The following is a 27,895-nucleotide window of genomic DNA, read 5'->3' on the forward strand; positions in this document are numbered from 1 at the left end:
ACACATTTCCAGACCCCCCCCCCCCCGCGGAAATTAAAGCAACAGTATGGAGATAACGGGCGGGTTAGTGACGTCATCGCCGTCAGGGGCCATCGTCATGATGGGGGGGGTCCTACAAATTTGGACAAAATTATAAAATAAAATAAAATGAAAAAAATGCAAAAATTGAGTGGTATCTATTCATGACGAATTGTTTGCAGAAAAAAATGAAAAACATTTTTTTTTTTTTCTTTCATTTACATTTTCTCAAATCGTTGAATATTTATGTCCTTGAATTAAAATTAAATTACATATGTCAAATATCTTTTTTTTTTATAAACTTATTTCTTGAAAAACTACCAAACTAAAAACAGACGCAGATGTTTACATTTAGGATCAACTCTTCAGGTGTCATTTGTGAACAAAAAGAACTTCAAATTTGACAATAATAAAAAAAAAATGTCAGAATGTGAAACAATTCTGACTTTTCAATTTGCAAACAACTTTCAATTTGCAAAATACATATTTTATTGCCTGTTTATATATTGTATAGTTATTTTATTGCCTATCTGTATATTTTATATATATTGTCTATTTTATACAGTTTTATATTTGTATTGTCCAGGACTACAGATGGAAATTAGCCATAGGCTAGAATCTGGTACAAACATCTCTGCCTCTGTGCTTAATGTATTTGTACACTGTCCTAATAAACTTCTAAACAAACAAACACAAACAATTTTGACACTCTATAGTTTTATTTGTATTTCTTATTCTCCCCCCGTTTTTATACTGTTAATACAATTTCCTACTATTATTTATCATTGTTATGTTTTACTTGAAACTCTGGCACAATTTCCTTTGGGATAAATAAAGTTGTTCTCATTCTTATTCCTATTCTACATAATAATAACGCTGTTGAACAAAAAAAGATGTTTCTATCTTCAGAAACATCAAAATCCTTATTAATTATTGATTTTATATATATTTCTATCAGTTATATATCACTTGAAAGGGGACAAAAAAAATAAAAATCAGAAAATTCTATTGTTATATTTATCATCCCTTCAAACACATTGGAAACATCAGAGATTAGATATCTTACCTTCCAAAGGCGTCTGAATATCAACAGGATTATTTGTGAAAACAAGCAGATTAAGAGAAACCTGACTTAATCCCATGATCAGCAGATTACTGACTCATCTCTCGGGTCCAGAACGTTATTCAGTTTGAGAACCTCGGTTTAAAATAACAAGGCTTTTTTTAATTATTATTTCAACACAACTATTAAAGTGATGGAGCAACAAATATTTATGTCTAAAATTAATCTCCAGCACATTTTTCCAGTTCTCGAACCTCAAAATACCAAAAAAAAACAAAACACCTGTCTTTCTCAGAACACACTGGAGAGTCTCAGGTGTTTCAGTATTTACTGAAAGGTGGCCAAATATTCTTCCTAGTGTCTATTTCCATTTTAATAACCTGAGGCGTGCACAAGCGCCAAGCTGCGGCTTAATAAAAATGCTTGAGAAAAATAAACTTCACCAAACAAATCTCAATAAATAAATACAATTAAGAACCCATGTTTTTTTTTTTCTTTCAACTTCTATTATTTATCTTACACTTAATGTGTTATTGCACATTTTCTTACATTTAAAAAAAAATAATTTCATTTCTATATATTGGAATTCTCTATTTCTATACCTTCCCTTATTTCCTTTTTCCTTTTAAAGCCTGTTTGTAGTTTCACGTTGCTTCTTGGTGCTGAACAAACCGGAGCAGCGAGGAGAAGGAAGGTAATGATTATTTTAGGATTGGTGTTTTATTTCTGGGCGGCTGCTCCTCGGCTCGGAGTTTACCTGGAAGGCAGCTGTCCCTGAAGCACAGGTAAAAATAACACAAGTACTCCAAGGGCACATTAATTTTTTCGTTGTTGTTGTTGTTGTTATTTTGCCAAAGTGAAACCACTTCCCGGTCAGTGAAATCATTCAAAAAGACAATATTCTAACCTCGGGGCTCTATTTTATAATGTCTTCATTTTAGGTTTTGATTTGAAGAAAACAGAAAATCACATTGTTGCTTTCAAACCTGTGCAATACTGGAGGTAATAGCAATTCCCGGTTGTAAATATTCTATTTTAACATGATGCAGTTGAATTGACTAACAAACCTCAGCAGCAGACCTGAAATTTTACCCCCGAACAGCATCACCGATTTAGCAATTTGGCTGGAAATGACCAATCGGGATGCTGCTAAAACCCAACGTTGACCTCAAATCCAATAAAAGGCTCTAAAGCGGAAAAAACAATTTCAGCGATTTAAGCGTCAACTGGAAAGGAGGAAACCAGGAATCAAATCTGTCCGCAACGTCTTCTCGATTTCCTGGCGGAAGAGGCCGAAAAACTAGCAGGTACTAGCAGAGCTGAGGGTCGCGAGACTGATCAACAGGCCGCTAAGTCCTCTGAGGCAAATTTATCAGCGTAAAATTAAACTGTCTAATAATAATTTTATCCTGATCGTTAAATCGGAATATAAAAGGGAGAAGTTAACCTTGGTTTGCTATTGAGGCTCCGCGCTGACTCCATCCCATTGTTGCGTCAAATAAACTTCTTAGCCGCCGGTGTGAAACAGTATAAACTAAGTTTGTGCGAGAATAAGGAGAATAAGGAAGGAGAATATTGTATTTCTTATTCTCCCTCCTTCCTACTATTATCTATTATTGTTATGTTTTTGCTTGAAACTCTGGCACAACAATTTCCTTCGGGATAAATAAAGTTGTTCTTATCTTATCTTATAACAACTGGCAGCACCGGATCAATCACTTTCCACAATCCACACTCGGAGGTGACATTTTTTGCTGGTGTCCATTTTTTAAGATATAATTATCAAAGATTTGATTGACAACGTGCATTCACCATCGATAAAAATCAAATAATAACAATAAATACTGGAAAAACCCCTGGTGTGTGTGTGCGGACCACTCTTGTTGAGGTGAGTGTTTTACAGTTCATCAATAATGTTCCATGACAACCCAACTCAGCAGCTTGAATAAGATGAGCAGAAACACATCGCTCCAAATCCCAACATCGCTGTATTTAGAGTTTGAGATTTAAAAAAAAAAACAAACAAAAAAAAAACGTCTCATCGAGACGCGTACGATTCTCCGAAACGTCCCTTAGATTTAAAAATGTTCATTTTAAAATCATCTATAAAGTGCAACTTCACAATAAAGGCCTTGAGATTCCAATAAATACCGTCTGTACATCATCAGCACACATACTTGTGAGGAGTCCTGCTGGGTTTTGGCGGCGGATGAGGAGTAGGAGTTGTGTTCTGTCTGGTCTCTCTTAGGAAAAACGGCTTGCCTGTGTGGAGTTCTGACTTTGCGTAACACCGTCGGCCTCTCCCGGACGTTACATCTACGATTTGGCGCTCCGGTCTCCCTCCAGCCAGTACTCTTCGGTCTGCATCTCCGTGAGCCGGGAGATCGTCCTCTGGAAGGCGAACAGTTCCTCCTCCCCGCTGAAGATGGACAGATTGCTGGCTTCGTCCTGTCGAGACAACATTTCGTTGATGGGCCCCCCGCAAAAATCAAATTGAACATCGCCAGTTTTAAACGTGCAGATCTCGGCGGTAGAATAAATTTCATAAGAAATATCATACGGCATACAGTTTTGTCTGTTTTTTTGCAACTGGGAGGCATTTACACGAAGCTTCTTCTAAACAAAATGTTTGTAATGGACTTCATCGTGATAGATAATGCAGCAATTTTGACAGAAAAAAGGAATAGGATGGAAAGAGATACAGAGAGTTGCATTTTCTGAAGCCTGTGGGCGAACGAATACTTTGTCTTTGCGTTTGACTTCCTGCTCTGGTGATCTGCTATGAAAAAAAAAAAAAAGAAAAAGAAAAAGAAAAAGAAAGAAGGAACAAGTGCATCTTTGGAGTGAAACAGAGAGGAGAGAAACATCTGCTGAAGGATATGAGGGAACAAGAAGTGTGTAAAGTGGCCGACAGGGTGGGCGGGTTCTGTTTCTGAAGGTATCAGGCAAAGGGTGGAGAGGCAGCTTTGGAGCCCGTCCCAGAAGAGTTTGTATTTTGATAAGACGCAAAACAAAAAAAGAAAAAAAAAAAAAAACCCTAGTTTTTTAACATGTTTTTGCAGAGGAATTAAAAAGAAGTTTTAATTGTTTTTTCTTTTTCTTTTTTTTAACATTAAAACCATTACAAAAAAATAAAGGATATTAAGAATAAGAATAACTTTATTTATCCCGAAGGAAATTGTTGTGCCGGAGTCTCAAGTAAAAACGTAACAGAAATGAATAATAGTAGGAAGGAGGGAGAATAAGAAATACAAATAAAACCATAAAGTGTCAAAGTCAAGGCTATAAAGTGTTTTAAGGTCTTAAAAAGTACAAAGATTTGATTATTGAGTGGGCGATCCCATCTGAATAAGCAGAAATGTTGAAAAAAACAGTTGAAATTATAACTATTTTGCCGCTTAGCTAAAAGATGAATCTAATGTTGTGAAAAGGGTTCTCAGAAATGACAGTAACTGGATGGGAAACAGCGACAAAACGCTTTTCTCTACATCGTCTGGCTTTTTCCTCCTGCGGTGGTTATGACGACTGACTCAGCTGCAGTGAATGGAAACAAACACGAATTTCATTTCCTTTTGTTGATTTTCACAAAAAAAAAAAAAAAAAAAAAAAAAAAAAAATGCTTCAAACATTTTTTTATAATGCAAAATAAAATAAAAACACAAGAATATTTTCACCCGTTATGTAACGCGAGTTCCGTTCATTCATTCAGCACTTAAAAGCGACACGCGACATCAAAAACGGGTTTAGCTTCTAAAACGCCGTCTGAACTCTTACCCTTTTCAGCCCAAGATCATCCATGAGAACGTGGCTCTCGTCATGGACGTGATCCCCGTCGTGTACGAAAATATCCTCCAGAGGGTAATCTGCCAGGATCACCGCACGAACCTGAATGACAAGGAGATTAATTGTTTGGCTCCCGAACAAACGTCTCCGGCCCGGCGCTCGGCGTGAGTTACCTTGTGGTCATAAAGAGCGTCCACGAGCGTGATGAGCCGCCGGGCCTGGGTCTTCTTGTTCAGCGTGAGCAGGGGAATGTGGCGAATAAAGACGGTGTCAAAGAGCCGGCACATCTCCAGGTAGTCGCTGGCGCCTAAAGGCTGAAACCCCACAGTCACTCAGATGTCCTACAAATAAAACGACCTATTTGTTGCAAATATGCATATCGAAGCTAAAAAGTTAGCAGCGTTATGAAGCCAATTAGATGTCAGCCGCTAGTTTTGTCTGACTAATGCTTTATTTCGGTTGTGTGGAAAAAACAAACTGTGGATTAATATTACTTGCGTTACCCATTTACTGTGTGTTCAAAAAATTTAAAAAAGAAATTGCCGACCTGAAGGTTTGCCTTTAAAAGAATATAGAGGACTGTCTCATAAAATTAGAATATTGTGATAAAGTTCTTTATCTTCTGTAATGCAATTGAAAAAACAAAAATTACTTTTTCATGATATTCTAATATTTTGAGATCGGATTTTTAAGTTTTCTTAAGATGTAAGCCATAATCAGCAATATTAAAATAATAAAAGGCTTGCAATATTTCAGTTGATTTGTAATGAATCCAGAATGTATGACATTTTTGTTATTGTGATTAAGTTCTTTATCTTCTGAAATGCAATTAAAAAAACAAAAATTACTTTTTCATGATATTCTAATATTTTGAGATAGGATTTTTAAGTTTTCTTGAGATGTAAGCCATAATCAGCAATATTAAAATAATAAAAGGCTTGTAATATTTCAGTTGATTTGTAATGAATCCAGAATGTATGACATTTTTGTTATTGTGATAAAGTTCTTTATCTTCTGAAATGCAATTAAAAAAACAAAAAATACTTTTTCGTGATATTCTAATATTTTGAGATCGGATTTTTAAGTTTTCTAAGGACGTAAGCCATAATCAGCAATATTAAAATAATAAAAGGCTTGGAATATTTCAGTTGATTTGTAATGAATCCAGAATGTATGACATTTTTTGTTTTTGTAATTGCATTACAGAAGATAAAGAACTTTATCACAATATTCTAATTTTCTGCAACAGTCCTGTATTGCATTTTGGATTGTGCAGTGACTGTATCACCATGTCCCTCCTTTCTCAGCGATATGTTACTTACCTCCTCAGTCGGAGAAGGGATAAAAGTAAAAGGTTGTAATTTTAAAGGGGGTTAAAGGTTATGGTGGCGACGAAGCAAATCTTTAATGTAATAATCAAACTTTGTATTTTTTTTTTTCCCCAGAAACCAATTCTTGGCTTACTCTGTCACAAAGCTCCTCGAAAGTACAGTCGACGATGGTCCCGCAGGCTTTGTTCAGATGGACCTTCCTGTTGTGGACGTTCAGAACTCTTGGTCGGGTTACTGTGAGGGGGAAGTCGTGAGCGAAGTCATGCCTGAATACGAACATCGATTTGACGAAAGAAAACTTACTGTCGTTCTGCTTAAAGGCAAGTTCATCAAACATCTTGTCTAGCGTCTCTTCTGCATCGGGTTCGCTGGAGCTGCAAAGCGTGAAAAGGAAACGGAGAAATCGTCCTCGTTGGTAATTTGAAAAGCAGACTTGCGGCTGTTTTGCACGTGGCTTTTTTTTTTTTTACTTCTTACAGGAAGTAGAGTTTTCCAGCCGAAGGTCTATTTCTTTTGCGGTAGTCGATCCCAGAGTCTAGGCGGAGAGTTTGGCAATATTTCTGCGGGAAGAGGATTTTTTTTTTATTTCAATGCAGAGATGTACCAGATACATAAATCTGCAGACGCTTTATGTGGTCTCACCTGCAACACTGCGATGAAAGGCACAAAGTTGACCCTCTGAAGACCGTTTTTATAAAGATCTGTGGGAAAGCAGTGAGGATGTTGTGTTGGCGGTAACACGACGGTGTCATTTGTTGCCAGGACCGACGACGAAACTGTCACGCCGAAAATCCGAGCCGTCGAGTTTCAAGGAAGATTCAGACAGAGTCGTTGGAAAAACTATTCTGGTTTGAAAAACGTTCGAGTCCCAGTTACAGATTTAAGTCACTTCAGTGACTTGGTTGGCATATTTGAAGGCCATTGAAAAATTAGCCATTGTACATCCAATTAGATATTGTTTGGAGACAAAAAAAAAACATAATAAAGCGCTTCATTTGAGTTCCTAGATTACAGTTAATATATTATTACATTCATGACTCCAGTAAATTCCCACTTGAGCAGCTGATCTAAAATGATGTTGCTCGAGGACACTCATACCGACCCCCTGGCAAAGAATAACTCGAGTGTGACAAAGCTTATTCTGGAGGTAAAAACCCCATGAAGGGCGGCGTCCACCTTTATGATGTCACATTGGTTTGTTACACAACGGCCTCTTCAGTTAAAATGAAGCGTTACATACAAGAAATGGACGCCGAATCTCTTCCGCAGGTAAATTCCACAAAATAAAAGCTGCATCACATCAGTGTTGCTCCTGGAGAACCACAAGGGTCTTTCCTGGGACCACTACTATTTAGCTAAAACTCTTTCAGAAAGATTTCAGATATTTTCACTAGAATGCAGAATTTTTTAGGTCGCTTTTTTTTTCCCCACTTTGAATGAATTCTTCAGGTTGTGCACGAATTCGCTTACTGGCACAACCAAAGTCTCAAATATCTTAAAAGAACGAACCCAAAAACAAGATAAAAAAACAGTGTTTTTAAAATGCAAACAAAGTGCACCAGGCTTCAGTCTGATCAATGCCGAGGCACCTCTCACACCTGCTTTGGCCCCCAAAATGTTAAAGCTTGAAGTTTCAGAACAAAACGGGGCTGATGCGAAACCACCTGAGGAGACCAGAACAGTTTCTGTAGACACTCTCAGTTTTACTGTAATTTGCAGACCACAAGGCGCGCTACGTTATTTGGCGCAATATCAATGAACGGGTCTATTTTCAAAGATAGGGTGCATGATAAAACATACGGTATATAACGCGAAACAAAATAGTCAGTGAAGCCGAACTTTATTTATCTCGCTTTGTACCCTCGGAAACTCTGTTTGGTCTTCTTTACTTCACACAGTTCATCTGCTTGCTTCCTCCACTTCCATACCATTGATTCATTCATGTTGGATTCTTTGGCGGCTGCTCTATTCCCATCATCTACTGCGTAACTGATAGCATTGAGTTTAAATTCTGCTTTGTAAGCGGAAATACAAACACACAAATGTACAGTAATATTCTGCACAATACGCAGAGCTATTACAAAAAGTGGCGGAGGCAAGCGTACTGTTCTCTGATTGGCTTATCGTTGACGGCGATAGCGGACGCCTGAAGGTAGTGTGAGGCTGGGACAACGTTGTATTCCAGCGCTACATAATTAACCATCTAACAATACGACGTTCCTGTGTCCGGAGGGAACGGGCCGTCAATCTATCGAGCGTCTTATTCATATATAAGGCGCACTGGATTATAAGGCGCACGGACGATTTTTGAGAAAATGTAAGGATTTTAATTGCGCCTTATGGTGTGAAAAATATGGTATCTTAAAAACAAATTTGCTGCTCACCATCAGGGGGGCGATTGGAAGTGGCCACGACGACCACGCCGTTCAGAAACAGATTCTCAAAAAGCTGCTTGAGGATCATGGCGTCGGCGATATCGGTGACCTGAGAGATGATGTCAAGCACGCTGTTATACATGCTAAAAAGATGATCTATCACGGGCTGCTGCGCGCAAAAATCCTTACCTGAAACTCATCAAAACACAAAAGGCTCGCCTCCTCGCTGATTTCCTCGGCGACTGGAGCAATGGGGTCATAGGATTTGGCCATTTTCCCCGCTTTCCTCTTCGGCATGCTCTGTTTCAGCCTGTGTATCCCTGATCACAGAAATGGACAAATCAGAGTTTATAGGGAGAGTGCAAAGAAAAAAAACAACAACCTGAAACTGATCAAATCTGCTAAAAAAGAAACAAGACAGCATTCAATAAATATAATGGTTCTATCAGGGTGCAGATTTCAATAAAACTAAGAGCCCAAACTCCGTTGTCTATTTTTATCCCTGTTGGTCTCAGCCCATTCATATCCTCCTTATTTTTGATTATTTTTGTTTATTTTTGTTTATTTTTGTCATTGCTATTTCCGCTCTGTTTATGTTCCTATCCTTGTTGCTGTAGTAGTTTTGGTTGTCTATTTTCACCTTTCCTTTCTTTTTTTCCCCACATCCTGTTGTCCATTCTTATCCTTGATGTCGTTGTTCTCTCTGCGTTCTATTTATTTGTGGATATCTTTTGCTATCTTCTAATTGTCTCTCTATTTATATTTGTTGATATTATAACCGTTAATAGTTTTATATTATTGATTAGTTGATTGATTAATTAGTTTTATATTATTGATATTATAACCGTTAATAGTCTACGGGGATCAATAAAGTTAATCTTATCAGTGAAAAACTAGTTCAAGCTACAACAGTTACATCCAAGTCTGATTTTAATATTACTAAAAAAGTCATTTTACACATAAACTGTTTTTTTTTTTGGCGAGGCTAAAGGTTGTACACCATGTGGTTAAAAGAATGTGGATATCGTTCGAAATCCCTCCACACACACACACACGCACACACACACACACACACACAAACGCAAATGTTTTATGCCTCATCCTGAACATTAGTTAATTCCTTTACATTTCTGCGATTTAAAATGTTACCTGATCTGCCCCCTACTGGCCGTGCAGTGCCCGACACCCCCGAGACACCAGAACACTCACGTTTATGCACATCCAACATGAAGCCATGGAAATGAACTCTTTTTTTCTTGTCGGTCTCCACGTAAGAATAAAACATATCCATCACCATCGTCTTCCCCGTGCCTGAAACGATGTTAAGTCTGGTATCACCGCGGGTGAAACGATGACAACAAATAAAAGTAGTTTGGATGCAGATCTCTTACCGACATCTCCGTAGATGTAGTAGCCTTTAGGGGGCTTAGGTTTGGTGAAAAACTGAAAGATGCAGCAGGAGAGAGGCGGAAAAAAGACATTAATTTAAAAAAAAGAAGTAATAAGTATAGCAATAATCAGTTAAGTAAACCAACAAAAGAATTCAGTTACTGGATCATTTGAATTCCGCCACACAATACACACACACACACACACACACACGTTACAATATATATGTAACATATACATATATATATACATTTATACATATATATATGATGTGTGTATATATATATACACATATACATGTATATACATATACATATATGTATATACATACATATACATGTATATACATATCTATGTATAAACACACACATATATATACACACATGTATATGTATATACAAACATATACATACATGTATATATACATGTATATGTACATATATGTACATAAATATGTGTGTATATATACATACATATATATATACACACACACATATATATGTATATACATACATATATATGTATATACATATATATACACATATATATACATACACACACACACATATATATATATATATATATATATATATATATATATACATACATATATTTATATATATAAAATCAAAGGCAAATGTAGCACCTTTCATACTCGAAATAGATAAATAGCCCACAACATCTGGCGGATGAATCTTACGCAATATAACTTAATATGCTGAAGGCGACAAACCTAAAATGACTTTTTTCTCTGCACAAAAAATATTTTGTGTGCAGTTTGACATTTAACTGGCTTCAATAAATCCCGGTGACTTTTCTGAAAACAGGACTGGCTTCTAAGGGCACGACATTCGTGACAGTTGCTGGAAGAACTTGACATAACTCCTTAAAAAAAAACAAAAAACGTATATTCCACTAAATGCCAAGGGATGTATGAGTCACCTTGTTATATCTGTCAGCCCAGGTATGTGTGTGTGTGTGTGTGTGTGTGTGTGTGTGTGTTTATGTCAAAGGAAGAACTGGTTGCCTGTTGTGCAAGTGAAAAGAATAGTTTCTGTGTCAGAGAGATTTGAAGTAAAAAGTTGTGTAGCCAAAATTTAAAGTGAAGATCAAATTGCTTGTAAATGTAGGCTAACTAATTTGTCCCTTCCTATGGATATACATATGTGTGTGTATGTGTGTGTGTGTAAGATCGTATACGTACACGTGTATATACATACATAGGAATATTTACATATCTATAAATACACACACACACACATATGTATGTATATCTGTACAAATACATATGTGTGTGCACATATGTACACACACACACACCTGTACATATGCATGCATTTACATACTTAATCTATTAAGTGTGCTTCATATTTTCATTTTTATATCTATTGTCAATAAATCTCCTTTTAGTGATGTGCACTGTATTGATACAGGCTCAGATCTGGAACTTTCTCTGGGCATGATTTGGAAGCATATTATTACTTAGTATATACATTACTTGAGAAATCTTAAAGTCCACCAGATTGCTGGATTTTAGAGTCCGTAAGTTTAAGAATAATTTGTTTGTCGGTTCAAAATAAATCGGTCCTTGTGATTATCCTCATCGGTCCCTTTTCGTTGTATGCAAATTGGTTTTGTAACTTATAAATCAAAATGAATTATCACTTTGCTGTATCAACCCTCCCATTTGGACTCTGACAGGGTTTAAAAATTGACATTTGATTGAATCTATGTTGTATCTATGTTTTGACATTTCTGTCGACTAAAATGTCTTTGTAAAGGATTTTTTTTTAAAACAATGATTTGACAACTTTCAGATGATCCAGTTTCCCAAGTGTATCATTTCCAAGTTGGCATCAACTCAAAAAGTGACATTTTAATCAAAGTCAGTAATAACACTTATATGCTTTTTATTCCATTTTTGGATTTTAATGGCAATCCACACCTATATTTACAACTTCAATGTAACTTCTGTCAAATGTCTAATTTGCATTGGTGAAGCGGTTGTTGGCCACTATTGATCGACACCATATTCTGAAATTAACTTTGGTACGAAAACTGTTTGAATGCTTTTCAAATAGAGCTGAAATGTTTTCGGTTGCAGAGAATTCAGCGCTTTTTGAGCTCTATTTGAACATTTTATCCGCTGAAAAGAAACCAAAGGGCAGTTCTTTCTCTGTTAGCGTTGAAATCTAAATGTCCCACCATCTGAAGTGTAAAATATTATCAAAAGATTCAGAGAATCAGGAGGAATCCCTGTGCAAAGGGGACGGGAATGAAAGTCGAAATTTGATAATGGTGATCTTCAGGCCCTCAGGCGGCACCGCGTTAAAAAAAAAAAAAAAAAAAAAAAGACATGACTCTCTACTGGCTGAAGTGAAACACAATCCACGAAATGCCGCCGTCCTCTCTGGTTTGAAGCGCATTTAAAATAGTTATGAGGCTGAATGGAAATCTGTCCTGTGGTCAGATGAATGAAATTTTGATCATTCTTTTCGGAAACCGTGGATGCTGCTCACTTAAAAAGGAGGAGGACCATCCGGCTTGTTGTCAACTGTTAGTTCAAAAGCCTGCACCTCTGATGGCGTTGCATTAGTGTCTATGGCGGGGCGTCAAACATACGGCCCGCGGGCCGGAACCAGCCCGCACGGAGATTCGATCAGGCCCGCAGGATAATTTGAAAGGGAAAAAATGCATAAAAGACAAGGATTCAAGAATTTTCCGCTAGGTGCGCACTATTTTGGTCAGAATAGAAGACAAGCCGCATCACTGAGACGGACCAATCAGCAGACGTTATCAATGCGCCATCTGCTGCTTGTTACGGCGTTGTTTCTACCCTGTTCTCTACCTCCCCGCTACTCCCTCATTAGCCAAAATGTCGTTATCAAAATAGAGAAAAGTAGAGCGTAGAATTTTCAATGAAAAATGCACTACGTCCTATTTATTTACAGAGACGCACGGGAAACCTTTGTGCTCGATGTGTTTGCAACAATATTCGGAATTTAAGGAATATAATATTCGGCGCCACTACGAGATTCATCACACGAAAAATATGACAGCTTGCAAGAAAACTGAGGAGATAAGATCAACCAATCGCTAGCGGGTCTGAGGAAACAGCGGTTCACTTTCACCCATAGCTGAGAAATCAGTGGTAAAAGCCAGCTACCTAATTGCTAGTGAAAATGTGCAATTTAATATTAGTCACCAGCTTCACTACAAAAGAGTCTGGTGGAATTATAATGTTCATGCAACTCCATATATTTTCAGTATGTATTGTATGCGTGTGCATGTTTCATGGATGAAGTTTACACATTTACAGGTGAACACTTTCTTCCTTACACATTTAATAGCACTCTCTTTTTAATTGGAAGGTGTAGGTAGGGATTCAATTTAGATTTGATGAGATGAGATGAGAGCAACTTTATTAATCCCGAAGGAAATTGTTGTGCCAGAGTTTCAAGTAAAAAAACAAACAAAAAACATAACAGTAATAGATAATAGGAGTAAGGAGGAAGAATAAGAAATATAATGAAATATGAATTTTCTTAACTGTTAGCAGTAACTACAAAGATTGATTGATTGATATTTTTGAAATTGAAATTGCATATTTCATATGCACATGTGGAAATGGTTTAAAAATCCCCTTCTTTTTAAGTTCTTTATTAGTAAAACACATTACTGTATTTTTCAATACCAATTACTTGTTAAAGTTTTGTGCCTTTGTGCGATCAGTGGGATCCGTTGCAATGCATCCATGTGAATGATAAAAGTAAATGACACGTTGATCTAAGGAAATATGAGGTGTTCCATGAAATGTTTTATAAAAGGATTGTTCATTAAATTCCAAGATTTTTGTAGGCCACTTGCACATAAGTAAGGGCACTATCAATGCTAAAAAAGGACAGATGTTTCAGAGCAACATATATTATACTCCCATCCAGGCAAGCTCTCTTATCAGGAAATATTTGACATATTATGAAATGAAAAATTCAGCAACAAGCTAGAATCCAGTAAGCGGTCTCCTCGCTTTCAAGACTTTTACAGACAGTTGTTAAAAGAAGAGCGGATGCTACTTGATCGTAAACCTGTTCCGACTTTTTATGATATGCGTAAATCGTTGCATCTTATTTTTATTTACAATTTACATACTGTCCAAACGTTTTTTGGATTGTGGTTTTAACTGGGAACGCTCATTAACCACTTAACCCACAGAGTGGGTTTTGGACTAGAAAATATTTTTGAAACTGTGTTTGTTTTTTTTGCTGCTGCGATTCTGCTCTCACAGACCATAATGGTAAACCTCTTAAGAGAGAATTACCGGAATCTTTTCGTTTTTATTAAGTATGCTTTGCTATTCATCCATAGGAACTATCTAAAGAACTATTTCATGGACTCACTTGCTCAAACACACACACACACAAAAAGGAAAAAAAGGGGAAGCAAAAAAAAACTGTTGCTCTTTCCAAGTGCACTTTTGTACTGCTGTCACTTTAAAAATAACTTGCACCTTAACTTTTTTGGACTTTGCCATAACCTTGCTAGCCAGTCATCACTTGTTGTTATGATATTATTTAAACTCTGAGTTTTTTTTAACTACCACGCCGTGGGTTTTTGAGAAACTCTATTTCAATCCTCTGTGTGTGAAACATAAATTGAATTTGATCTTTGTAACAGAAAGATACAATAAATCTTTCCTACCTCGTGCAATAACCCTATACAACAGATCTGGGCATTTTACGGCCCGTTTCGCTTTTTTATCCGGCCCGCCAAACTATTTTCTTTGAATATTTTAACAAGCATTTTCAATCAACACTGAATTTAGAAACTTATTTTTTCCTTTTGTTTTATTTTGTATGAGTGATTACATACAAAATAATGTCGGTCGGTACATCATCACTATTAATGATTTTAAAATTGAATAAAATGCCCCAAATTTGAAATATTTAAATTGCAATTTCCATTCTGTTCACCGAGTTGGCCCGCGCATCAAAATTAAATAAGAAATGTGTCCCGCCAGCCAAAATAATTGCCCACCCCTGCTATACAATAACTCACTCTTATCACTTCCACCTCTACTTCACATTGCCACTTTGCTCATCGTTTCTGTATATTGGTTAGAATAAGAACAACTTTATTTATCCAAAGGAAATTGTTGTGCCAGAGTTTCAAGTAACACATAACAAAAATAAATAATAGTAGGAAAGTGTATAAACAGTAAAAAAAAAAAAAGGGGGGGGAATAAGAAATACAAATAAAACTATAAAGTGTCAAAGTCAAGGCTATAAAGCGTTTTAAAGTCTTAAAAAGTTCAAAGATTTGATTATTGAGTGGGCAATCCCATCTAAATAAACAGAAATGTTGAAAAAAAATGTTGAAATTAAAACTATTTTGCCGCTTAGCTAAAAGATGAATCTGATGTTATGAAAAGGTGATGTTACAAAACTTTTTTTTTTTTTTTTTAGATCATATTTTATACTTTTCCACATCAGAGTTTATTTGTTTTATTTATTCTTTATGTATTTTTAGCTTATATTGTCCTTGTATGTCTTGCTGCTAAACAACTCCCCAAGCATGGGATCATTACAGTTCATCTCAGAAGGAGGGAAAAAAAAAATACACACACACACAAGTATTGCAGTTTTTCCCCCGTGTTTCGGACCACCCCTGTTTTTTGGTGGAGTGTTGATTTATTCCAGACTTATCTCGGCGAGCAGGAAGCAGAATCCCCCCCCCAGCGTGTTTACCTTGGAGAAGATGGATGTCGGCGTGTTGCTGTATCCCTTCAGTGTTTTCTGCAGCCGCTCCAGTTTCTCCAGCACGGCTCTCTGATGCTCGTCCTCCCGCAGGGTTCCGTCCCCGATCAACCCGCTGTAGTGATCCAGCGGCCCGCTGAAGCCGGCGGCGCTCACACCGCTGTCCTCCACCGCCTGCTGGGCTTTCACGGACAAACCTGTCAAATCGCGACGTGGGAGATTTCAGGGTTTGTTTGGTTTTTTTTTTTCCTCCCCAGAAATCGGGTTTGTTTACTCAAAGACGACCGTTTGTAGCCGGGAAAGCTAGCAAGAATTCCACCGTGGAGCAGCGGTTAGCGGTAAGTTTGACAGCTGTCACCGCACGAAATATACGGTAAGTTGAATGTCCGGTTGTGTTTATATTATCAAACGATTTATTTTAGGAATTTGTAGCTTCCGTTCAACGTCTTTTACTTCAAAAAAAGGCGTATTTTGAGCTACATGCTAACTGTTTCGGCGAAGACCTCCAACCTAAACCCCCTTCGTTGGAAAGGTCACCGCCGTGCCGATTTAGCCAAAAAAAACAAAACAAAAACACGCCTCACCTCGTCTGTAAAAGCCTGTCCAAATTTTTAGTAGCTTTTCGGAGGAATGGTATTCTTTGAGGAAAACACTACAAGCCGCAGAAGCTGAGGGTGACATCTTTACCGACAGCGGCATCAACACCGCCATCTTGGCTTTCAAATCTCTTGAATATAACTTTATTAGCAAAGCCTCGACAAACAGTAGCACTTCCGCTTTTGACCAGCAGGGGGCGACATTTCCCACTTTTTCCATCTGCATGGCAAACTAAGAATAACCTCAAATAGAGTTTTAGCAAACAAACATAAAAGAAATAGATCAAATTGTGCGACTACTGTTGCGTTTAAAAAAGTAATTTCACGAGACGGAATTTAGGATAAAATCATAATACCTTCTTGGCTGTAAGGAATTAAAGAACTGGCTATTTTTTGAAAATATTCTCAATTTGTTATTTATTTCTTTTTTTGTCCATGCATAAATATCGTCTTGTATATGAAGGAATTTAAAATTGTGTAAATGTAGTAAAATGTAGCATGCATTTTAAATTGAACTAGCTCTGAACACATTGAAACAGTCCTGTTTTGCTGAATCCCAATTTAGTTGTGAAGAGAATGGAGCGTAAAGATGAATAGCCCAGCAGCAGCTTTCATGGAAAAACCTAATCCTGCAATAAAAGGAAAATATTACAAAAAGCATGGATAAAAAATATGCTATAAACTAATGGACACTGTAAAATGGTTCCTTAATGGAGGGTTTTCGACTAATGAGCTTTGCTCGTTCTTCCTGATCAGCAGCCAAAAAGTAAAGATATTTAATTGACAGTGACTTAAAACTGGAATGGTTGGCAGCATCAGCATGAAAAATGTCTCAAAGGATTAATCTGTGGACAAAATTGTTTCTCTGCTAAATTTCCTGGTTGAATTTAATATCCTCGTTCTACTATCAGATAAGTTATTTTGAATTAAACCTGGAGCACACACACACACACACACACAAACACACTCGCAAACACACACCTTCTGAGTCACTGAATAACAGCAAAACACACAAACACCAAGAAAATGCGTCCAGCCGGAAAGGGGAAAATATTATTCCGGAGTTTTTGACGAATATTCTCATTATAATTCACAGCAGAAATTTCTGCGCTGGGTCTAATTATATCTCCAGAGCTCTGAGCTGGAGTTGCAGACAAAACATGGGAGGTTGCTACAAGGCTTACAGGCTTGTTGCCATGACAACAGAGGAGAACCCCCCCCCCTCCCTCTCTCTAATGCACACACACTGTGTCACTTGCTCTGTCTGTCTCTGTTGTACACACACACATGCGCACACACACACACACACACACACAAACACACACACAGAGTATTAGAGCGGAATCCGCCTTGCTTTGACATCCATGCTTGGCTGCTGAAAGCACTAAACAAAAAAAATAGAAAATAAATCAAGGAGCCGGGGGATACTGCTCCAGTCCACATCTGTTCTGGATGGTAAGTGTGTCCCCGCAGCTTATTGTTTGTTTACATGAGACATTCTTTGTTTTTCTGTGTCAGTTTAACCTGAAATAAGACATATTTTACCGGTATAAATTCTATTCCTGCCATCCTAGCTCACACTGGGTGATGCATAGGCCACATGTTTCCTCTCCTGGACCTACTTCTTTTAGATTAGGGTGGAAGCTGTCATCGTAATGGTAACACATCGCCGGGTAGCCATGGTGAAGTAAATTTCCCCCTCCCTCTGCTGCCGTTGCTGAATGCATTAGTCTAATGAGATGTCTGCAGCCTGTGCGCCGAGCAGCAGCGGCAACAGCAGCATCAGCCGTGGGGGACGAGGAAGAGCAGGAGAGGGAAGTGGAAATACAGCAAGGAAATGATGTCTGTCTCTGAACTGTGAGAGATTTTGCTTAGCAGTTACCTTCGGGGCTAGTGGTATTCTTTTTTTTTTTTTTTTTTTTTTTGCAAAAAAAAGTGCAAACAGACGCCCCCCCTTCTTCTCTCAGGTTTATTGATGTGTTAGCAGCTAAAGGATGGAGGTGCTGTTTCCTCCGCAGCCCATGCATGGCTGCCTTTTGTGTTTGTTATGGCGCTACGCTAAAACCCCGCTGCTTGAACTGCATCGAATATTCTGCATTCTGAGGAGTGATTTTTATGTTACCGCCGTACACTCTGCCATGTCATTCCTCTCACCCGGCTACAAACTGAGGATGATCCCGCGCTCTAATGCAGTGACGTGTTTTGAGGATTAATGTGCAAGTTTGGTGTTTTTTTGTTTTTTTTTTATAGCTCTGCGGTTGTTTATATCTCCTCTGCCTCCAGCTCCAAATGAGTTTACCTGCAGCCACGGTCCAGACGTCTGACGGAAACAGTGACATGCAATCAGCTGCAGTGGCACCTTCGTTCATCCCAAGCCAGTCGGGGAAGATACCGGGCAGGAAGAGAGGGAGACCCCCGCTCCGCAATGTGCCCAAGATGGATTTCCCAAACCGCTACCCAGAATCGCTCCCTCCTCTCAAAGTGCCAAAGAAGAGGGGGAGAAAGCCGGGCTTCAAGGTCAGTCGGCTCTTGGATAAAACGAGGATGCAGCATGTTTAAAAATGTATGTGTACACAGACACACTGTCTGCAAAAAAAAAAAAATGTAAACACGGTGAGACTTTGCTCTGCCTTACATCCCAAAACTATATCAATAATCCCTTCTTGAAAAGAACTCGTTATTTGTATGAGAGTTTTTTTTTTTTTTTTACTACCTTCCCACCACCTGCATGATTTAGAAGTTGTAAATAAATAATATGCCTCGAAAGAAGGAATGGAAAAATATTTATGCTTCCCTGCAGCTCAAACCCAGGATGGTGATGACGCCGCTGGCTATTTCTCCACCCAGCAGCACCCCTGAACCCGATATGAGCTCCATTCCTCAGGACGCGGCCACGATCCCCCACTCCGCCACGCCCCAGGTGCTCACAGGTAGGACCAGGTTGCCTGAGAAAAAACAAAAAAACAAAAAAAAAAACCCTTTCCTCTATGCTAAAATTTAAATTAAACCCAAACCAGACTTGCACCTTTTTTAAGGTTTGAGATGAACAGCACTTATTTTTCTCGAATTCGTCCCACTGACGGCAGCAGTAACATAACCTCGTGAGTTTATATCTAATTATTTATCAAAGATCTGAGAGTGTGACCATTTTCAATATTATGCAAAGTTTAAGATGCATTTTTTTTTTTTTTTTTTTTTAACAATGAGATTAGATTTTTTTTTCTGTCTTGTGTCGCTCAAAGCACTGGGAGGAAAAAAAAAAAAAAAAACTCATGGCCTGGTTGCTCCAGATAATCCCTCATTTTGTATATTTTTTTTGTGATATTTTATTCTTGGCTTTGCCATTTTGTTTAATCATTGTACTTTTACAGTACTTCTCCAGGGGTTTTATCCTGTAACCTCTCCTGCAAGACCTTAAGCCATACGCCATCTAATCACTTCACCTTATTACTGGTTGAATTTTCATCCCAATTTAGAACTTGTTAGGTTATTAAATCCTTAGATCGGCACATTGCCTTCACCGTAATGGATTTCAAAAAGTAATTATGGTTTTTTAAATTTATGGAGATTGTTTTTTTTTTCCAAGAGCGACACCGTGGTTGAACACTTCAGCAAGTCGATCCCTGGTTCGATTTCAAGTGTAGAGTTTGCATGTTCTCCTTGTGTCTGCATGGGTTTCCCAAAAACACACAGAAGCCCAAACGTTGCCCAAATGTGTCGGAGTCAGTTTTATTGTCCGTTTCTCCACATGCAGTGGACATACAGACGTTTCTCACAATCCCACAGTGACATGAAATTAACAAAATAATTATAACATTTTTCATAACATTAAACTTTGACACTTTATAGTTTTATTTGTATTTCTTATTCTCCCTCCTTCCTACTATTATTTATTATTGTTATGTTTTACTTGAAACTCTGGCGCAACAATTTCCTTCGGGATAAATAAAGTTATTCTTATTCTTAAACAGTAAAGCGCACTATTAAATTAAACTATAAGGTTTAATTTGCATGCAGATACAAACTACTGGTAAGGTGAAAATATGACATAGATCAGCAGTAGTTTTGTTCTTCTTTTCTTTGTACAATTTAGTGCAAAAGGTCATTAAGTAATACCATAATGGTATATGGTACAATAGCAGCATGCTGTTTTTTTTTTTTTTTTTAAAACAGATCTGTGACAGTGCAAAAATAGCAGTTGTGCAAAAAAGTGGTAATATTGTGATATATTGTCAGAATGAGAGGGTGAATGGTTGTATATGTGCTCGCCAAATAAGAATAAGAACAACTTTATTTATCCTGAAGGAAATTGTTGTGCCAGAGTTTCAAGCAAAAACATAACAATAATAGATAATAGTAGGAAGGAGGGAGAATAAGAAACACAACTAAAAATATAAAGTGTCAAAGTCAAGGCTATAAAGTGTTTTTAAGGTCTTAAAAAGTACAAAGATTTTACAAATGACCGCCGGGATTAGCGAACGAACGAAAACAAATCTGCAGCCATTGCATCGTTCAATGAAGAAAGACGCCACTTCTAATGGATAAAGGTTGTGATCACGTCGGATAGAGGTTATTGTGATACACCTGAAGGTTCTGTCGTTTGTCCCGGATTGTTATTTACTGGCGGAGAGGCCTGCCGTTGACGAAGGCGGTTGGTTTGTTGCTAATGGCAGATACAAGGCGGGAGGGGCTGGAGGGACGTTTGTGCAGGAGGGAATCGGAGGGGGTCCAGGAGAGCAGGATCCAGAGGGACTAAAGCTGAGCTTAGCTGAGGAGGTGGCTTAGAGAAGGAGGCCGTTTGACAGGGGGACCGAGGAAAAGCGTGGAGAGCCAAGCTTGATGCTGACAGAAGAGAAACTTTCAAAAAAAAAAAAAAAAAAAAAAAAAAAAAAAGCCTACAGCACGATGGGACGTCTGTTGACGTTGTGAGGTCGGAGCGGCGATTCGAATCTGGGCGATAACGTTTGGCCAGAACAGTACCGGCGGTCCGGGTGCCGAATAAAGGTCCCGTTTTGGGGATCCAGTGGCAAGGAATCGGACAACTGTGATCCACAAACCCTCAGACTGTCGGACGGGCGTCAGCGGAGGAATCTCTGCCAGAACTTACGAGCGACCGGAATGTGCAGGATTAATAAGAGCGATGCGGAGGGTTGGGTGGATCTTGAGAAGCTTAAGGAGGGAGGAGGAGTTAAGCACATTTCATCTCAGAGACTAAAAAAAAAAAAAAAAGAGGGGGAAAAGGGTTCTAGATTGCTCTGAAAAAGGCTGGTCCTTGAAGGAGAACCCCTAGTGCTAGCTAGGGACGCAACCTGGAGCCAGACTAGGGCCACGGTTGATTTGGATAGAGCTGATAGAAAACTGGATTGTTGATTTTTTTTTTAAGTGACGGGAAACTGACGGCGACACAGAGAGCGGTGGGTTACCAGGTTTTGCTTTGAGCATGTTTGCAGGAAAAACACGCGTCCTCATAAGTTGCGTGACGGCGGGCCGTGACCCGCATCTGGCCGATTCTACCGGGTTTGACTCTGCAGCCGCGGCCGTCCACACCTTCTGATTCCATCCCTCAAAGGCCGGCTTGAGAGCTACCTGTCGCTAGCCCTCTTCTGTTATCGATTCATCCCACCAGATGATGGTGCCCTTATTTGGAGAGAAGGTCAGAGAAGCCAGACTGAGATGGTTGGGTCATGGACAGAGGAGGGATAGAGAATATATTGGTAGACGGCTGCTGGAATTGGACTAGAAACTGTTCCAATGACCAAAAGACAGCAGACAGAACTAGAGGTTGCAGAGATGAAGATGTTGTGGTTCTCTTTGGGAGTGACCAGGATGGAGAGGATCAGGAATGAGTCCATCAGAGGGACGGCACATGTTCGATGTTTTGGAGAGAAGGTCAGAGAAGCCAGACGGAGATGGTTGGGTCATGGACAGAGGGGGGATAGAGAATATATTGGTAGACGGATGCTGGAATTGGAGCTGCCAGGCAAGAGGTCTGGAGGAAGACCAAAGAGAAGATTTATGGACGTAGTGAGAGAGGATATGAAGGTAGTTGGTGTGAGAGAGGAGGATACAGAGAATAAGGTTGGATGGAGAAAGTGGATTCGCTGTGGCGACCCTGAAGGGAAAAGACCAAAGGGAAAGAAAAATTTGTTACGGGGTGCAGGACATGTATGACCGAGACGAAGTGATGATTGAGATGGTTTGGACATGAACAAAGGAGTGCTCATGGTGAAGATCTGGGTAGAAGGTTGCTGAAGGTGGAGCTGCCAGGCAAGAGGTCTGGAGGAAGACCAAAGAGAAGATTTATGGATGGAGTGAGAGAAGATATGAAGGTAGTTGGTGTGAGAGAGGAGGATATAGAGAATAGAGTTAGATGGAGAAAGTTGACTCGCTGTGGCGACACTGAAGGGAAAAGCCGAAAGAAGAAGAAGATGACGGTGCCCTTAGCGGAGATCGGGCCCAGGTGATTCAGCGTAAGGAAGATGGCCACCGCACCCATAGTTGCATTTGTTGATCCACTGCTGTCCTTCGTCGGCCCGCCCGCGAGGGGAAGGGGAGCAAAGAGACGCAACTACAGGAAAATTAAAATATTGTGATAAAGTTCTTCGTCTCGCCATGGTCAAATTGTGTTTATGTAAAGGACTGTTTAACTGGACGGAGGCACAAGACTGAGAAACCATTAACATCGATAAGACAGTTTGTTGGATATTCTACAGGACTGTCTCCGAAAATTAGAATATTGGGATAAAGTTCTTTATCTTCTGTAATGCAATTAAAAAAAGAAATGACTTTTTCATGATATTCTAATATTTTGAGATAGGATTTTTGAGTTTTTTTTTTTTAAGACGTAAGCCATAATCAGCAATATTAAAATAATAAAAGGCTTGCAATATTTCAGTTGATTTGGAATGAATCCAGTTTGTATGACATTTTTGTTTTTGCATCACAGAAGATAAAGAACTTTATCACAATATTCGAATTTTCTGAGACGGTCCTGTATGTTTCCAGGCTCTGGCGGAAGTGTGGCTTTTTATTACCGTAATTTCCGGACTATTGAGCGCACCTCTGTATAAGCCGCACCGGCTAGCCGATCGCTATCTCGGTCTTCCTCCTGCGCACTAAAATCGTCAAAGTCGTCTTCTTAAATGTCGGACTCAGAATTTCCCGGTCATTTCATCGGTCCGACGTGACGAGGATAAACGTTTTAGCGGCGTGAAGCTCGTTAGCGTCCCCCACCCAAAAAGAGTCTATATTAGCCGCATCGTTGTTTACGTGAGAAAAAAAATCGCGGCTTATCGTCCGGAAATTACGGTGGTTTGAATTTTTTTTTTTTTTATTATTGAATTTCCAAATCGGATTTACACTTGAATGGTCTGGTTCAGGGGTCGGCAACCCGTAACACCCAAAGAGCCATTTGGACCCGGTTTCCTCGGAAAAGAAAACACCGGGAGCCGCAATTACTTTTCGATATCTAAAATAAAGGTACCGCTGTATATGTTGCTTTTTATTCCCTTTACACTTTGTATAAACAAGTGTGAAGTGTGTTGCTTCTGAAATTCACAAAGTATTACAGAGAAAATTACATTTTATTTATGTAATGAACTCATTTTGAGCTTTGGGCTTTCAGAGCGTGTAGCGGAGCCTTGACCTGAATTTTAAAAATCGGGAAAAAAAAAAAAAAAATTACTGCGTCAGTAAACAATAAAAAATAAATATTTGCAAAATATCTTCATAAATATTTATTCTACCTGGTTTATGGGACTTCTGCTCCTGAACTTCTGCGCGCAGCATCTGCAAATCGGGACTTTACCGGCCGGCGGGTATACCGGCTTCCGCGAGCGTGACGTTATTTTGAGCGGCGAAAAATAATAAATATAATTCTATTTAATATTTCAAGATCACAATAATCTTCCAACTTAGAACTAAAAGTCAAAAAAAGGAATTAACACAAATGAAATACACTTCAGTTAAATATTTATAATTCATGTTCCCAAGCCACTCGGAGCCGCAGCGTAAAGATGGAAGAGCCGCGGGTTACCGACCCCTGGACTAGTTAGCAGCTCCTGACTTGCTTTTCCCCTCATATTCTGTCCATGTCAGTCTGTATTTATATCAACAAGCAGGCCAACACGGGTCCCAACCTGGACAGGAAGAAGATCCAGCAACTTCCCGATCACTTCGGACCCGACAGACCGTCCGTGGTCCTGCAGCAGGCGGTCCAGGGCTGCATCGACAGCGCCTTCCAGCAGAAAACGGTCTTCACCCTCCTCACGCAAGGCTACGGCGGGGAAAAAATTTCAGGTATCGTGAAAAGTGGGTTTCGTCACGACACTCCGAGAGTGTCCGCAGATCCCGTCGTTGTTGTTTTTAAGCTTTTTTTTTTTTTTTTTTCCCCTTTTTTTCACTTACAGCTACATTTGATGGGAAGCAGCACCTGTTAAGCCTCCCCGTGGTGAACAGCATCGACTATGTGCTTCGTTTTTTGAAGAAGCTGTGCCGTAGCCTGCACTGTGAGAACCTCTTCAGCGATCAGCCCATTACCCAGCGCAGCGGTGGCCCTTACCAGTCGGATGGTACTCGCACATTTCCGTCTTTAGAAGATCCCGCTCTGCAGAGGTCAGCCAATTCTTTGAGCCGTGCTCTTTTGTTTTTTGTTTTTTTTTTGTTTTTGTCCTCTAAATTTGTCCTTAGCAGAAACATCCATGGCCGAGGAATACCACTTAGACCAGTCCGATGGTAAACGCTACTCTCTGGATCCGGGGGAATCGGCCTTCAACTCTATTAGCTCCTCTTACTCGCCAAAATCCACCTATGGATTTCGTTCTTCACAGCAGTTCTCCGGCGGCTCGGCCTCCATGAGCTTGTGCAGGCAGTCGTCCAACAGCCCGAACACGTTCCCGGAGAGCAACAGGACGGGTGAGGGGTTGGGATTCCCTCGAGAACGGCGTCTCCCGGCGGGAGCGTGGACTTGAGCCGTTTTTTTTTTTTTGTTTTTTTTTTTCCGCAGGGAGTTATAACGTGTCTGCAGAGTCCCAGGAGTCCAAGGCGCCGCCCAATAAAGACCCGACCACTTGGTCTGTGGACGACGTGGTGTGGTTCATCAGGGATGCCGACCCCCAGGCCCTCGGCCCGCATGCCGAGATCTTTAGGAAACACGTGGGTCTTTTCCCGGTTTGAACTAAATAACCAAAATAACTTTAACATGTGACTTATTTCCCTTTTTTTTTTTTTTTGGTCTCAGGAGATTGACGGGAACGCCCTGTTGCTCCTGAAGAGCGACATGATCATGAAGTACCTCGGCCTGAAGCTGGGTCCGGCCTTGAAACTCTGCTACCACATCGACAAACTAAAGCAGAATAAATTCTGAAAACTCGAGGTTGGAACCCAATCGGACATTTTGCTCCGCGTCGTCAGGATGGCAGGCAGCGGCGATCGCAAATTTACTCCTCTCTTCCTTACTATTGACATATTTGGAAAAACCCAAACCTTTGGATCTAGGAATGCATGCTTGTTACACATCGCACACACACTAAAGAGGTGTTTACACACACACAGGTTGACACAAATAAAGAGGGGAACCCACTCAATTCTAGCAATCACCACGGGCCAACATCTTCACCACATGATTTGTGTACATATAAACACCCATATCAGAGGCAACGCATGAAAATTCAAAGGAAATCCAACCGTAAAGTTGGATTCTTTTGACAATTTGCATTTCAAAACCGCCTCTGGATCCGCCGGGGTTGAAATCAGGTCAAAAATAAATTGGGTTCGGCCTTGCGCTCAATGCCCGCTCCCACTGGTTAGGTTTAGGCACAAAATCGGCGTCCTCGCAGCAGATCCCGGCCTACGGGATAGGTCATGCGATCACAAGCACAGGCACAATATTTCACAAATTTTCGAGGGGAACTTTCTCTTTTCCTGAGGATTTGTGCAAACACTCATGAGAATGGGCTTCAATGGGAGCATTAAAAAAAAAAAAAAAAAAAATACAGCAGGCTGATAAAGTCAACATGAGGATGAACTGGTGGTTATTATTTTACAAAATAAGAGGGGAAAAAAAAAGAAAAAAAATTCATTCATTACGTTTAAGTTCGCCCCGAGCCATCAACCCCGAGTTTCAATCCACATTATGAATGAAAACTCAAAAAAAAAAAAAAAAAGCTTATTTAATGACCTCCTAACCGAGAGCCTGCGTGTTCGCTGAGGGGAAGGACAAAAAAAAAATGTCAAGAGAAAAGCATCAATTTGTCAAATACTGGTTTGAAAAATCAGACAAACAGCTCAGCGCACGTAAGAGGGTAAAATGGCATCTAATGTTTAGTCTAAAGAATGGACGGGCCGCGAGACGACGCCAGTGAATAAACAAATTCTTTATCAGATGAGAAATCTATCACAGAGTACACTTAAAGGATACACTTTTAAAATGTCACCGATATGATCGTTTACGATTTTTTTTTCGCTAAAACCTTACTTATAGCTGCACTGATAACAAGTGCATTAAATATTACTGTGTTTTGAGTGAAAGGTTTTAAAAAAAAAAAAAAAAAAATCATTTTGATACTATTTTTTCCACATTCTTGTGCAACAGAGAATCCAACTGAATTTGCCATTCCTTTATTACAATAATTCTAATATGAAATGCTGTATAACCTAAAGAAAACATAGCCTACATAGTCAGACAGTAGCTCTCTTGCTAATTTAAGAAAAGTGAGAGCATCGTGAACGTGATATATCTATGTTTTAATATGCAAGATTGTTAGATACCCATTTCCTCCATAGGCTCTTCATGCATATAAGGAAAAATTTTTAAAAGCATACGTTTCTATGTTTTTATCACGCATCAGTGTTGATACAGAAGTTGTTAAACCACAAAACACTTTAATGTTACGCGGAGAAAAACCTGAAAGACCATGTAAATGGGTATATAATATAGTACTGCTTTTTGTATACCACTTTAGGTGTACAGTATGCATCCTTTTTTAAAATCAATTAACCTTTGTAAGTGAATGCTGCTGTAAAGATACTACATGTAAGCCATGCCTAGTGAGATCAAGCTAAGGTGTTTTATTTTAAAAACGGTTAAGAATCAGAGGTTTAGAGAAGGGGTGCTCGGTACTCTGCGCTGGTGCTAAAAGTTATCTATGTATTTAACTGTTTGCTTTTGTGTTTGTGAGATGTAAAAGAAATCCTATGTGTATATTGTACTGTATGTGAGTATTAAATTAAGAAATTCTGTTCGTGGCAGAACTTTTGTTTCACTGGTTTTGTTTCTTTTTTTTTTTTCTCCCCAGCCATGGAACTCTTGGTTTGGGTTGTAACCGCTCAGATTATTTATTCGATTATTTATTCTCCAAGAGAATCTCATTGGAGGATGTGTCTCCAGGTGTAGCAGGAGGAGCTAATGGTGTCACTTCCATAGGCTAGCGATGCAAATGCTAAGCGGAAGGCGCACCCGACCCCTTCCTGCAGAGATGCGAGAAACCGAGGCTTCGCCCATTCCTCCTCGACTGATACCGGCATCGGAAATTCAGGAGACGAGGCAGGAGCTTTGACTTTTACCCAGGAGGACGTGAGTAATGCCTCC

The 27,895-nt window shown here is 39.3% G+C and overlaps 2 protein-coding genes across 9 annotated transcripts; one reads left to right on the forward strand and one right to left on the reverse strand.

The window, feature by feature from the left end:
* Positions 1 to 57: 57 nt before the first annotated feature.
* afg1la (AFG1 like ATPase a) lies at positions 58 to 16,486 on the reverse strand. 2 transcript variants are annotated; one of them, XM_086157702.1, is made up of 13 exons: positions 16,297 to 16,448; positions 15,704 to 15,909; positions 9,962 to 10,013; positions 9,780 to 9,881; positions 8,760 to 8,890; positions 8,580 to 8,679; positions 6,838 to 6,896; positions 6,673 to 6,755; positions 6,499 to 6,569; positions 6,329 to 6,429; positions 5,038 to 5,178; positions 4,856 to 4,966; positions 58 to 3,529 (listed from the first exon to the last, which is right to left on the reverse strand). In XM_086157702.1, exons 1-13 carry the CDS (start codon positions 16,421 to 16,423, stop codon positions 3,398 to 3,400), a joined length of 1,416 nt encoding a protein of 471 aa, XP_086013828.1. In that variant the 5' UTR covers positions 16,424 to 16,448; the 3' UTR covers positions 58 to 3,397. The 2 variants fall into 2 exon arrangements, with proteins under 2 accessions (XP_086013828.1, XP_086013820.1); XM_086157694.1 differs by having other exon boundaries at positions 6,329 to 6,569; positions 16,297 to 16,486.
* On the forward strand, positions 15,920 to 27,558 carry LOC147238023 (sex comb on midleg-like protein 4). Of its 7 annotated transcripts, none has more exons than XM_086157783.1 (8): positions 15,920 to 16,050; positions 18,592 to 18,825; positions 19,109 to 19,238; positions 24,406 to 24,606; positions 24,717 to 24,878; positions 24,997 to 25,221; positions 25,313 to 25,461; positions 25,547 to 27,558. In XM_086157783.1, exons 2-8 carry the CDS (start codon positions 18,598 to 18,600, stop codon positions 25,670 to 25,672), a joined length of 1,221 nt encoding a protein of 406 aa, XP_086013909.1. In that variant the 5' UTR covers positions 15,920 to 16,050; positions 18,592 to 18,597; the 3' UTR covers positions 25,673 to 27,558. The 7 variants fall into 7 exon arrangements, with proteins under 7 accessions (XP_086013909.1, XP_086013900.1, XP_086013880.1 ...); XM_086157774.1 differs by having other exon boundaries at positions 15,943 to 16,085; XM_086157754.1 differs by lacking the exon at positions 15,920 to 16,050 and adding an exon at positions 17,247 to 17,763.
* Positions 27,559 to 27,895: the final 337 nt, after the last annotated feature.

This window comes from Fistularia commersonii, chromosome 1 (assembly GCF_037954325.1).
Source record: "Fistularia commersonii isolate RoL2024-O1a breed Wild chromosome 1, RoL_Fcom_v1.0, whole genome shotgun sequence".
Taxonomy (NCBI): Eukaryota; Metazoa; Chordata; class Actinopteri; order Syngnathiformes; family Fistulariidae; genus Fistularia; species Fistularia commersonii.

Excerpts from the sequence above, each read along its gene's own strand:
- afg1la (XM_086157694.1), bottom strand. The coding sequence starts at position 16,423 with ATGGCGGTGTTGATGCCGCTGTCGGTAAAGATGTCACCCTCAGCTTCT. Across the intron at positions 6,570-6,672 it reads GCTGGAAAACTCTACTTCCT|CTCCAGCGAACCCGATGCAG; the intron begins GTAAGAAGTAAA and ends CACGCTTTGCAG. Across the intron at positions 3,530-4,855 it reads ATGATCTTGGGCTGAAAAGG|GACGAAGCCAGCAATCTGTC; the intron begins GTAAGAGTTCAG and ends TTGTCTCGACAG.
- LOC147238023 (XM_086157736.1), top strand. The coding sequence starts at position 18,043 with ATGAGATGTCTGCAGCCTGTGCGCCGAGCAGCAGCGGCAACAGCAGCA. Across the intron at positions 24,607-24,716 it reads CGGCGGGGAAAAAATTTCAG|CTACATTTGATGGGAAGCAG; the intron begins GTATCGTGAAAA and ends TTTCACTTACAG. Across the intron at positions 24,879-24,996 it reads TGGCCCTTACCAGTCGGATG|CAGAAACATCCATGGCCGAG; the intron begins GTACTCGCACAT and ends ATTTGTCCTTAG.